At 41.9% G+C, this 13,130-nt stretch overlaps 1 protein-coding gene across 1 annotated transcript in view; it reads right to left on the bottom strand.

The window, feature by feature from the left end:
• The window catches only part of scube3 (signal peptide, CUB domain, EGF-like 3), an 82,272-nt gene that overhangs the window by 33,572 nt on the left and 35,570 nt on the right, over positions 1–13,130 (bottom strand). Inside the window, exon 4 of the mRNA XM_032521450.1 lies at positions 11,946–12,082. Within this exon, the coding sequence (XP_032377341.1) occupies positions 11,946–12,082 (137 nt within the window). The remainder of the gene's footprint in view (positions 1–11,945; positions 12,083–13,130) is intronic.

Here is a 13,130-nt window from a genome sequence, read left to right as displayed (position 1 = left end):
GCTCACTCGGTTCAGGCTATAAAAAGGAGGTTGCCTACAAAAAGGATAAAACTCCCAGCAGGAGCTGATCCCGTAGACCTGTGATTTTAATTGAGGTAATCCCCTATAAAGAAAAGAAAGGAGGAACTCCAAGGTTAAATTCTCCCTGCAGAGACTGAGATCAAAAGGGAATTGCACTTAAATGAGGGGATCAGTGCAAATTTTCATAAGTCATCAAGGTTGAAGCACTTCAGTAAAAATGGGACAGACCTCTAAACTTTCATAATTCAAAGCAAATTTTCTAAACACGGCATATAAAAGATGCAGGATTTCTGTGTGATGTATAAATATTTCATGAGGAGGAAATGCATACATCTGTTGTAGAACAGACACCTAACATGCATTTCCACGACTTGAGACCCTTATTACACAAGCGGGGGCAGTGCTCCCTCTGCTTTGCTCTGTACTGTGATTACAGTGCTGCCTTCGCCGGTTGAAGACTGATATTTGACTTATTAGTTGTGAATGCATGCCACTGCTACAGATGCAGTGACAAACCCCACCTCTCTGGCTCAATAAAAAACGAACAGATTTCTCACCGTTTCCTTCTCTCCCGGCGAACAGGGATGCAGTGAGCAAGAAGACATGTCCATTAATGTCTCATTAAATCTGCTGTCGCAATGAAGGGTGTTTGGAGGTCTAACTTTCTTAATTAGCGAACTTTTTTTTTTATCAATGTAAGCATTTGCATACGTGCATGGAAGTGTCAACACCTAGTAAAGTTCATATAACCTTGTGCGCTCTTGGGCTTAAGACTAAATGTGGTGTGTCAGTCTGGAAAAGCGCGTGCTGTCATCCAGTACTATGTACCTGCCTCGAGGGCTACAAGGAGAAAACAATATCAGCTTGACAGAAACGTGTTTTCACATCATTCCTTGCTTAATTACTGATTTATATACTATAACCCCTGCCACCATAACCTCATTTAATTATGCCTTCTTGTTTTCCATATGTTTTGCCAAGAACTCAACCGGCCCTGCTCTGTATTGTATTTCCACTCGTGGCTGAAATCTATTCAGAGTCTTTCTTTACTTCAAGGAGCTGAAGACACAAGCTTGATAGACAATTCTGACCTCCTTGGTTAAATACTTTCCATCACTTTAAGTCTGTCAACAAATGTCACAAGGTCACACAATCCTCTCAGACTTTCCTTCCTGAGCTCTTGTCGGTGTTGCAGTCAGGGTGAACTATCAGACACTAACTGTAGTGACCGCCCTCCCCGCTTCACAAAGACTCAGAACTAGGCCATGCTTCAGCTTTGAAGGCAAAAATAAAAATGCATGGCAGGACTGAGTGAAGTGACCATGAATGAGCATCAACAGAGCAGCTGCTGGAAAGTGCTGCAAATTTCACAGCAAGTCATGTGGATATTTAAGTAGGATGTGGAATTCAGCGGTCCCTTTTCTTGGCTTTGTGTCTTTCTGAGGTCAGAGCAACAAAAAAAAGGACATCTATGACCTTAACAGAGGATTGAATTTCCAACTAAGTAAGCCCAAAAGACTAAAGATTACTTACTAAGGTTGTATTATGCATCCCAAAACTCACTTCATCCCACCTTTATTTTATGCAGCCCCTCCCCCTCCAAATACTACACAACCATCCATCAATAACATGCCAGACTAGGGCCAGAACCTGGGGCGTCAGCTCTCTAAGGACCAATAAAAACCAAAGTGTTGACACAATGGCCAGGCCCAGAATTTTCTCCAGGCCATGCCCAGATATTATCCACTGTGTGCTGTTCCCTTTAACTGGCTGCTAAAGGCCTTCAGTTTTTATCATTACTAAATGATGGGAAGCAGAAAGAAAAACATCCTTTAAGAAGATGGATGGCTGTCGGAGAGAAATAAAACCAAATATGCTAGATCATATGTGTCACGATCTACTAAAACCATCTGGTGACCCATAAAACACAACTCTATATGTAGAAACTAATAAAAAAAACTATCACAGACCCCTTTATAGGCGCAGAACTGGACAGGAAATAGAGTCCAAAGTCTTGGAATTGAGAGGGAGCCTTTTAAATAAATCCCGAGGGACTGACCAGAGTGGATATGGGTTTTCACACTGCTCAACACGAACAGGCGTCATCGAAACTACTGCACTTGTGGTAAAAAGGGAACACTGCAATTAACCAAGAAAACAAGTGGGAGTGTTCTGTCTGCAAAGGAGCCACAACTTTAACCCGACCTCTGTACCCAACACTGAGAGTTGACACTGTTGCCAGAAGCCAATACATTTTTTTTGGACCTGTAAATTAAATAACAGCCTGTGTGTTAAAGGAATAGTTTGATATTTAGGGAAATAGCTTTATGTTTTCTTGCAGAGAGTTTGATGGAAATATCAAAGTCAATCTCATAGTTAATTTATCTTAGCATAAATCATTATAGTAAAATTTAAGTTAAAACCACAACGTGTTGTTTCACATGCTCAAATCATATGTGATATGTTATTAAGTGAGCTATAGAAACGCAGGTGGGCTGTAAACTTATGTGTTCGGGCTGTAGCTTCATATTTATCGTACACACGAGAGTGGTACCGGCCTTTTCATCTAACTCTGCAAGAAAGAGGATGTTTCTTAAAATGTTAAACTATTCCTTTAATTGATATAAATATCCAAATATGATTGCATTTAAAGTAATTTGTTTTCTAGAGCATATCATCGCATGCCTAGAGTGATGTGATGCACTTTTCATTTGCCAGAAATCAGGTTTGTCTTTTGTTTATTTTTAAAATAATGATTAAAGCCCCCGCAAACTTGGCTTAAAGTCTTTATCTGTGGCACATTGATGACTTGATAAGCAACAATCAAGTAAAACATTATTTATAAAGAGTTTAACAGTCAAAAACTAAGATAAACAACTATAAAAAATGCCTCTTATTTTCAATGCAACCCACCAACTATCTGGTGACTATCAACTGTCTGGCGTGACGTTTCCCGTAAAAAAAAATCTTGTATTACAGTTTTTCTCCATTGTATACACACAAATAAGTAACTCTGCACGCAGCTCTGAAAACCCAATGTCCCAATTTAGGTGCTGCAGCCATCAGAGGATACAGCCTTTGAAGTCTGCCTCGACGGCATCCATAGAAACCCACGAAGGCCGAACCGAGCGGTAATCTGGTCTGCATTTCCTGTTTGCGTCGAAGCGCCGCTCCTGTCGCCTAGCAACCGTGACGGCTGCAGCTGATAAGTTATCAAAATGTTGACTACAGCACCAAAATGGTGCCAGAAGTTCTTTTTTTTTACCATTTGGTCAAGTGTCTCAAAAAGAGAGGAAAATAATTAATAAACCCTCATGTAGATTTGAACGTCTCTTGTCTACGAGACCGGGGGAACTCCAGTCAACTCACAGCGGGGTCTTAGAGCAGAGCTAGTTGGCATCAGGACCGTTTCTGTAGCTCCTATATTCTAAAGCAAATTTCTAGCAAATTTTTAAATTTGCCATACACTTTCAAAACACCTTCACAACGCCTATTTTTGACAGCTAGACATTTAATTTCTCACCTAAAACATTCTCAGAAGTGAATTTAATGATGAAATAGCAGACAAAATTTGTGTTTGTCTGAGCTTCTGCCTAAATGCCGAAATGAATGTTAGGAATCCTGGGTCTGCGAAGGATACAACAGTTAGATCCTCCCAACTCTGTAAAAGAAGGTCCGCATTTGTGGATCACATGTGAAGGAGCCTTCGAAAGTAAATGAAATAGGACAGCCTTTGTCGCACCAGTGTGACCAAAGACTGCAGCCCCTAAATTGGGACATATTGGCTCATGTATATAAATAAGACTCTAGGCCTTAAAAATAGAATGAGATTCATTGTATTTTGTATGCTCCAGACTGTTAAACTCTCAACACAATTCCATTGTTTTCACTCAAATACACATTCAAAATGAACCAGGATTAAAAGTATTGCCATGGCACGAGGGCGGACAAGACTTATTTTGGTAGCACTCAATATGTGACCATCTAAGATCTTGTTGAGCACGCTAAATTTCCAGTGCTTACTTTTCTATTCTTTCCTAAAGAAAGCATTATCCTTGGGGATAAAGAGACCACAGTAAATTATTTTTTGATCTCTTGAAGTAGAATCAATTTGTGTCTGTCACTGAGTCAGTGGAACTTGAACTTAATATGTGAGATCTGCTGCAAGCGCCCGCAGGACATTGCATTAAGTGCAGGTCACATCACAGCCACCTTTCTGAAAACCAGCAGGTCAGAACAAAAGCAAAAGAAGAAAAGGTACTTAAGGATTTGCTGAAAATGGCGACTCCTGTGGGCAAGTCAGTCTAAATGGATAGCTGTGAGGAGAGATTGATTGGAGCTCAAATCACTATCTCAGCCAGTGGCTGGCAATCTATCGCTCTCTCAGAACCAGACGAGCTTTTACTTCACTAAACTGCAAAAGAACTCAACTGAAAACACATTTTCTGACACAGTGAAACATCTGTATCATGGACACAGGAGCTTCAAGCCCTGTATGACTGTCCTTCTGAGCTAAAACCTCCCTACCAAGAAACAAAACAACAGTAAACCTTTAACAGCAGGGTATGAGTTTTTACATCACATGTGGGACTGTGCAAAAGTTAACATGGGTGCTCCAGCTAAGATGCCGACGAACAAGATCCTACAACAAAAGATCCAAGGAGGCCACAAGTTCTTCACCAGAGCGCTGCAAGCTCTTAAACCTGAGAACCATGTAGTGGAGAGACAGAGACAATGGGGCTGAAGTAGTGGAAGGCATGCCAAGGGTTTATAGTCTGCTCTGAGTGCTTAGGGCAGTGAAAAGAAGGCTTCTGGTCCGTGCTGAGCTGCTGTCATACGTCTCAGAGGGGAGACGGTCCCCTCTTTTCTCGACGCTGGCTGGAGGACATTAAGCAGCTAGCTAGTGTTGGTTGGTTGCAAACTGAAAAGAAGGGGCCTAAGCATGGAGCCACCACACTATTAAAGCAACATTCCTTCCTCTTAGATAATGGGCCCTTAAAAGTTTTAATAGGAGGATAAAAATGTCAGCGCATGAAAAGGAGAATGGGAAAGGAGCTGAACTGGATTGAGTTGAGCTGAGCCGCGACACAGATGGTCAAACAGAGCCGGTCAAGTAAGTAACTCTTGCTCATCGACTCCGTTCAGAGAGATTCCACCCAAGAGCTACCGTTCGGTCTGTTGTGCAAGTGCTGATTTTCTCCATATCCCCAAGGACTTGTTAAGGCTGCTCATTTCACTCCTTTTTCTAAGAGAGGAGCCACTGAACTAACTCTAATCTTAACCACACACACACACATATACACACACACACACACACACACACTTTAAACTCGTGTACAGTTGAGAGTGAGTCCTGCTGAACAGATACAGTAGGACACTTGCATTGATGCATGTGTATGCATTCACACATAAGTGTATTTGCATAATGTATGCAGGTTGCAAGCAAATTTGTGTGCGTCTGCCCATCTGTGTCACACACAGTTGTGCAGCACCTGCTGGGGATGTGCCACTCACGCCTTCACTCCTCCTTCCATTCTATCAAGGTCACCTCACAGTGCAGTCCCAAAGGAGCTGGGCATCCGCCTAACAGAACGCAACAGACAACACAGCAGCAGAGCTTTCTTTAATAAAGACATAGAAACGTTATAAGATACAGTTTGTTATTACAGAGACGCATTCTTTCCAAAATCAAAAGGCAGAGGCTGCCAAAGGAGGCATTTGTCTCGGCAGAGCTCAGTCTGGCCCTCTGGTTATAGCCATGACAGCGAAGTGTTAGTGGAAAAACCCTACTGGCACTCAGGCAGTCCGCAGCAGCACGCTGGGCTGGCCAGCTTATAGATGGCCTTCGACAAACCCACGAGCAAAAGGGATGCCCGTCTCAAATGAGGTATGGAGAATTCAGTGGCAAGGCAGCCAACTTTTGCTAAAGCCCAAGCCACTGATGTATATTTGTTCAAGGGTGGGGGAGAAGGAGGTGGGGGGACACGGCATGGGGCTTGGTAGAATCTGGACAAAGAGGGAAGATGATGCAGGAAAGAGACAGAACAAAGAGTGAGAGCAGAACAAATGAGGGGTGGACAGAGAAAGACAAGAGGGACAGGAAAAGTCTCCCGTATGTATTTGTCTCTGCTGTTGGACCAACGGGAGGGACCTAATACGTAGCAATGGGAGCACGAGGCGTTTCCTTCGCTCCACTTCCCTAGAATAGGAAAAGAGCCTGGTTATACGGTTGGGCTGCAGAGCAATGGAGCAGCGACTTCTACACTTGTAAAAACAGTTCTGTGGCCAATGCACAGACAGACAGGCAGGCCTGCTGAGAACCAACACGGGGAACGTGTAAGAACCGTATCGGCTTCTGCTCAGTGGGACATCCACACAGCACAAGACATAAACATGCATAAAAACCCATGAAGTGTCTTTTTGCAAATACAAATAGTTATATATTTGATTGTTAAGTATTAAACATTGCATCATTGGACTGATGGAAACAGGCCCTTTAGCGGCGCATTACTTCATGTAAGTAAAATGTGCAAAAAGTCTGCTAAATGGATATTACATTCTAAGAAAGTAGGTCATTTTATCCGTTTAAGATTAGAACAAAACATCAATAAAACAAGGTTCACTGACCCCGTGCCTGATTTCACACAGGAGGAATGTGATGGATGGAGAGCAAAACTAACTGAGAATATGATGCAAACATTTATTATGGATTTGATCACATTTATTGAAAAATTCCTTGCACTGCTGCGGTTCTGGCCAGCACAGAAAACACAGTCAACATGCAAATGTCTGCATCTAAATGTCATAACAGAAAGTGTCCAATTGTGCCTCCAGCTGGATTAAGTTGAAAATGACTGAGTTGTGTGCCTGTGAGAATGTATGATTATGTCCATCATGTCCATCAAAGAGAGAGAAAGAGAGAGCGAGCGAGAGAGGAGGAGAGAGAGAGGAAGAGAGAGAGAGAGAGAGAGAGAAGAGAGAGGAGAGAGGAGAGAGTAGAGAGGAGAGAGAGCAGATGTAAGAGGAAGGGATGTATTGAATGTTGTAAACACAGGAAGAGGATTGTATTGACAAAGTAAACATTTCCTGGAAAGACGAGGCCTACTGTAGAGAAAGAGAGCAGCGCTTGTGTCCACAGTCAGGTGACTGATAAAAGGCAATGGAGGGAATTGTTCTATTATTATTTTCTTATATGGTAAAATAAGTGAATGGTGACCATGATTTGAACATCAAATGTAACATTGTGTTCAAATACGTGTAGCGGCCGATCAACGGCTTTCTACGGGGGCTGAATCAAAAGTTGACCCTGCAATGAGCTTTAAACACTCTAATACCATCATCATGCTGGTGTGAAATTGTAGACTCCTTGCTGCCATTCAACAGCTTGCCAAACAATGGCAGACACACTTATGCCATATTGAGTGACAGGAAGTTTGATCCAGAGGACTTCTTGTTGAAAGTTGTGTCTTTCACTTTTGTGTATTTTGAGCTGAAGACAATATGACTAAAAACATGACTTACTATACAGTATGTGACTTATACACACACACACACACACACACACACACACACACACACACACACACACACAGCCCATCAGTGCACACTTACTGCACAAAGTAATTGCCCTCCCGGATATTCAAAAATGTACAGGACTAACATTATGGATGTGTGGGTTGAGTGAGCCTGAAATTTCAGAATTCCAATGCTGGATCCCATCTCACACACATATAGTATGTTCCTGTTATCCTCCTGTATAAAAGAGACAATAAATCAAACGTAAAGCAGTGGAACCCTTCTTGACCTAAATGGCATTCCAATCAACCACTGAGCACCTTGGCTGGCCTTCAAAAGGCTTTATTTCTTGACTGGGAGAATGTTTGGGGAGAATAAATGAACTGTTACATTTTGGCCAGCTAGACGATGGAGCCTTCATTTGGCGTTATTCCTGCTCGGGGGGGGGGGGGGCAGGGGCAGGTCTAATAAGAGACAGGCCAGCAGCAGCAGCCTTGTCATTAGCTGAGAGGCTGGCAGACCCCCGCTGCCTAATTGGCAAAGGCTCACTGCTAACAAGGGCTTCCTACCAGGAGGGGAAACAGACTGTTAGCGACATACACTGCAGTGACCAGCGTTCCACTGTCCACTGAAAGACTCGCAGAAGTTGCCCAGGGAACACCTGACCCATTCATGAAATAAATGGAAAGCTGATGTCTTTTTAATGAGAACAATGAAGCTCACGAGCAAACTGCACCCCAGGCTTTGCTCTTTAAGAGGAGCTTTTGCAGAATGGATGGAGGGTTTCATTTAATCCGACTTGGCTGGGCGATTAGATCAGTTTTAATTTTCTCAATGATTTTCCCCCATGAGCCATTTGTGCATTTTTTTCAGTAAGCAAGGAAAGTGATTTGCACCAATTCTGCAGGGTTATTGTCCAATAACTTAGCGAGCCACTTCCTCACTACTTCCATTTTCCCTCAGACACACACTGTTGTAATAAGAGCAGTAATAATAAGCAGATGAGTAGTTGTTCTGTCTGTTAGTCTTTGATAAATAATGAAACGATGACAGAGCGGCTATCTGATGAGTGAAGGAAGTTAGTAGATTTATGGCAGCTTTAATCTCTTGATCCAAATGTGTCTCATCTGGAAGCAATAAAGACAAATTGCAAATGAAAATGGAAGATTAACAGAAAAAGGTGAGACAGGGGGAGCTTGGTGAGACTGGACCGGTGCTCACAGTCTGCTTCTGACAGAAATAGTACTAGTGCTTTGAAACACATGATCCAGCTTTTCACTCCACTCAAATAACACTGCGTTTATGAAATGTAAACATTGACAGTTTACTAGGCCAGGCTGATCTCATAAACCAGACTTGACCAAGATCCTGGGTACACCATCCAGGGGACTTAGGAACATTACAGTCTAATGACTCCCAGCACAAGCAGTTATCATAGAAAAGAGAAGGGCAGAGATGAAGAGTCTGCTCTCCATGCTGTCAGGGCTTTCTGAACGACAAATGCTGCAAACCTAAAGGTCCTCGACACAGTCTCGGCACGAACTGGCGGAGCCGAGGAAGCTGTAGACAGCTGGATAATTACTTCTTCAATAAATGTGTTTTGTGATAGTGATAACAGCTGTTCATTTTCTCTGATGTTGCTTTTCTAATCTATGGAGAAATCTACCGAACAAAGAACAGAGGCAGCAAACGCTGTGCAACATGTAGTGTGACAAACAACACGCAGAGCAATAGCACAACCCAGGACAGCAGGGGGGGGGGGGGGGGGGCGGGGACAAGGATATTTATATGTTGGAGTCAAAATAGCGATGACCTAAAAAATAAAGAAATAAATAAAACAAAAACAAAATGTGTCTGATTTCACAGTCCAACTGAAATTCAACTTCATATTTGCTAAGAAATCAGTGGTAGCCTATGGGTTTTGACTTATGTGGTCAAAATTGTAATTACCAAAAAGGAAAGAATTGCGTTTTATTTATTGTTCTGCAGTGGAGTGTTTCCAGGGGGAGTGAATTTTTTGTGATTGGCAATATTGGACTATGTAAATAAAATTGACTGATTCAACGTATGGACGTTAAAGAAACATCCGTTGCGTTGGCTTTGGAAAGTCTGGTCATGTGCTATAACCACATATAGAGACAGCCAACACTAACTAGTCCCCCCACCTCCTTTAATGTGTGCAAGACTGAGGGTGCAGGAGTGAAATAACGTGGATGAAGTGAAGATGCAATGCTTACGTTAGCAAGCTACGCCCACTACAGTAGCTCATACTTTCCAAATGACAGCTAGTTGCCTAGCCTAGCTTGTTTGTTTGAGGCTATAAGAAAGGGAAAGAGAGCTTAAATTGCTAACAGATAGCTACTGCTATGTGGGCTTGTTAAAAAATGGAAAATGTCTGGTATCATCATTTCTGTTTGAATGTTGACACACATAAAAATATGGACAGCTTGTCTGTGATGTCACCCATTTGTTTTTGAAGAGCCCAAATGAAGCTCATAGTGGGTGGCTCCCGCCGGTGCCATCTTGACAATTAGAGACAAAACATTTTTTTTGTACCAGGCTGTTAACAACTGTATATTTCATTGCTCAGCACGGGAGGTTGCCCCTTGGCTCCAGTCGGTAGCTCACCCTGGAAATTGACAGTGCGTCTCCTAGCAACGCCAGCTCTCAGCTGTCAGTCAACAGTTGCCATGAAAAACACCCACCCAGAGGCCTGACTCTTAGACATATATATATATATATATATATATATAATATATATATATATTATATATATATATATACTGTATATATATATATATATATATATATATATATATATATATTTTTTTTTTTTTAAATTATGTCCAGAAATGGTTTATCTTCCTATGCACACTGTAACTCAGCAGGTTTTGTTCTTAAGCCCCTGACACGCTAACCAGACAGCCAACCCTCGGCAGAAAAGACAGTTTGGACTGATCAATGTCCCAGAGTTGGTCAAAAAAATTGCCTCGGAACACACCAAAGCAACAAGACGTAATACATCTCCATAACAGCAGGCAGTGCTAATCTATATTGTCGCCCAAAAATGAAAACCGGCAGTTGATTGGACAAACGCGTCACGTGGGTCTGGTTTCTCCGGAAATTCAAAGCCAGACTGTCATGGCGGCTTGTTCAGCTTGTTTACAATCACATATTTTAATTATTTTACTCAGCAAAACGTTTTAAGCAAAAAAAAGGCCCTGCAGTTGCTGAATTTGTCTTCATTTTAGACAAAGGTCAGTTTAAAAGATTTTCGTCCGATTTTGAGAGACTCTAGTCACAATCATTCCGATCCTGGTTTCCAGGTTTGCACTCCACCAATCAGATTGGTTGTTTGAGTCCGACTGCCGGCAGTGCCCGCCTTAGGACCAAGCGTGTCAGGTCAGGTCAAAATCAAGGCCGATGGCCCCTTCGGACCACTCGGGACAGATGACAGCACGGAACACACGTCATCCACCTCGCCAGACTGTCCAAATGCCGATTATCAGGTTGGTGTGTCACGGGCCTTACCATCCAACAATTTAGCAATGCAGACGGCGACTCCAGAGCAGCAAAAAAAATCTGGAAGAGCATCTATTTTTATGACATAAAATATGCGATTCAACAAACAAGAGTGGAGTTGTTACAAACTACAACCACTGTGCTGTTGTTTCATAGAAGTGAAAAATTCTACGCTGTTGGCAACAAAACAATATGCATAGTAGAGACATGTACCTGACAGCTCAAGTTGCTTTGAATACAATGACGTTATAAATGTACAGTATGCGTGTTGGCAGTGCTCCTGCGTCAGATGAGTAAGCCTCATAGCAGGTTGGCTCTGTACCTTCTCCTGTCACGTCTCCATCCCACAGGAATGCTCTATAAACAAGAGGTGTGTCTGCCCCAAGCTACACCTTTAATTGTTTTCTTTGCTTGCAGTTCCCCGAAGGCCACTCTCATACCACCGATAGCTTCAAATGCTGCCAAGCACTAGATTGGTCCAATTTGAAAGAGTGGGAGGAAAACAAAAAGAGATTTATCCCTGTTTGTCTTCTTTTTCCCCCTTCAGACTGGAGACACCTACCTTTGATCACCTTTCATTTAGGCCTGTTAGGGCACAACTCATCACATTACTCAAAAATGCATGGACCTGAACATTTGCATGAAGAGTGAACTGCATCATCATCATCATCATCATCATCCAAATGTTGTATTAAATATTGAGCTTTCACCACATAAAGCAATATCCAACCTTGAGTCAAATGCACCAACATATCCTGCTGTTTTCCACAAATCATCAATGTCAATCTTTGAATCATAATTGCATACTTGCTGTGTGTGTGTGTGTGTGTGTGTGTGTGTGTGTGTGTGTGTGTGTGTGTGTGTGTGTGTGTGTGTGTGTGTGATTAACCTTTAGGCCTTTGGATACAGGTATGCTGGTTGTCACTCAGGAGGAATCCTTCTCTGCAGCGGCACTCATAGCTGCCCATCATGTTGACACAAATCTGCTGGCATCCGCCGTTGCCTTCTGAGCACTCATCCACATCTGCCAGGAGACAGACGCACAAAACAACATTAATGAGATCACTTCAAGACAGAACAAATACTACACAGATTACCGTTTGTGTAAAGGTTATCTGCAATCAAAACGTGACCTGTTTATTGGACAATTAGCTATAAATCAAACAGAGATAGTAGGAACACACACATATGGTATCCATTTAGAACTATACTGTTGTTAGAGCAAACGTGATTGAACAGACAGTACTTCTGAAAGAGTGTAAATGTTTTGTATTTTACGGCAGTATTTTGTATCAAAAGTACTCACATTGAGTGAGTTTTACACGATCGTATCTTATATTATCTAATTATTATTAAAGGTGCATTAAGCAGTTAGCATGTAAGCAGAAGTTTCCCATTGTAGTTGGTTAAGGTGGAGCAGGTTTTAACTGCTTTTTATAATGTTGGATCGCTTAATCTGTAAAAGTGCATCATGGTTTAAGTTATAAGTTCAATACATGTAAAATTTAGTGGAGTAAAAAGTACATATTTCTGGCTGAAAATGTAGTGGAGTAGAAGTATATGCATAGTATATTAAAATGGAAATAGGTACCTCAAATGTGTACTCAAGTGCAGTATTTTGGCAAATGAACTTAGTCCACCACAAAATATGATGATATAATTCCCAAAACCTACTGTTTGAAAACTACTATTTGACTGAAAACATTTCCGGTCCAATGATATAAATTAAAGAATTTAAAATGTATTTCTCATTTGAAAATGTTTTAGAAATGACTCCCTTCCCTAATTAAATAGGCACAACAAGCACAAAGGATGTGCTTTGAGTGCAAATGTCATACAAAAGTAAAAACACAAGACACAAAAAAAAGTGTTTGGATATTATGAAAAGCCAGAGGGAGCTTTACTTAAGCTGTGTGAGGAGGCCGTGTCTCTCTTAATGGTTATCTGACATGGCAGCACACAGAGTTGCACTGAAAACCTCCAACTGTGCAGCACTAAGCCATAAAAATGCACATGCAGCACAATCTCCTGGCAAGGGGGAAACCTGATCCACCTGGGCCAGAGTACCTGCT

This window comes from Etheostoma spectabile, chromosome 7 (genome assembly GCF_008692095.1).
Source record: "Etheostoma spectabile isolate EspeVRDwgs_2016 chromosome 7, UIUC_Espe_1.0, whole genome shotgun sequence".
Lineage (NCBI taxonomy): Eukaryota > Metazoa > Chordata > Actinopteri > Perciformes > Percidae > Etheostoma > Etheostoma spectabile.
This window is presented reverse-complemented; position numbering and strand designations above follow the sequence as displayed.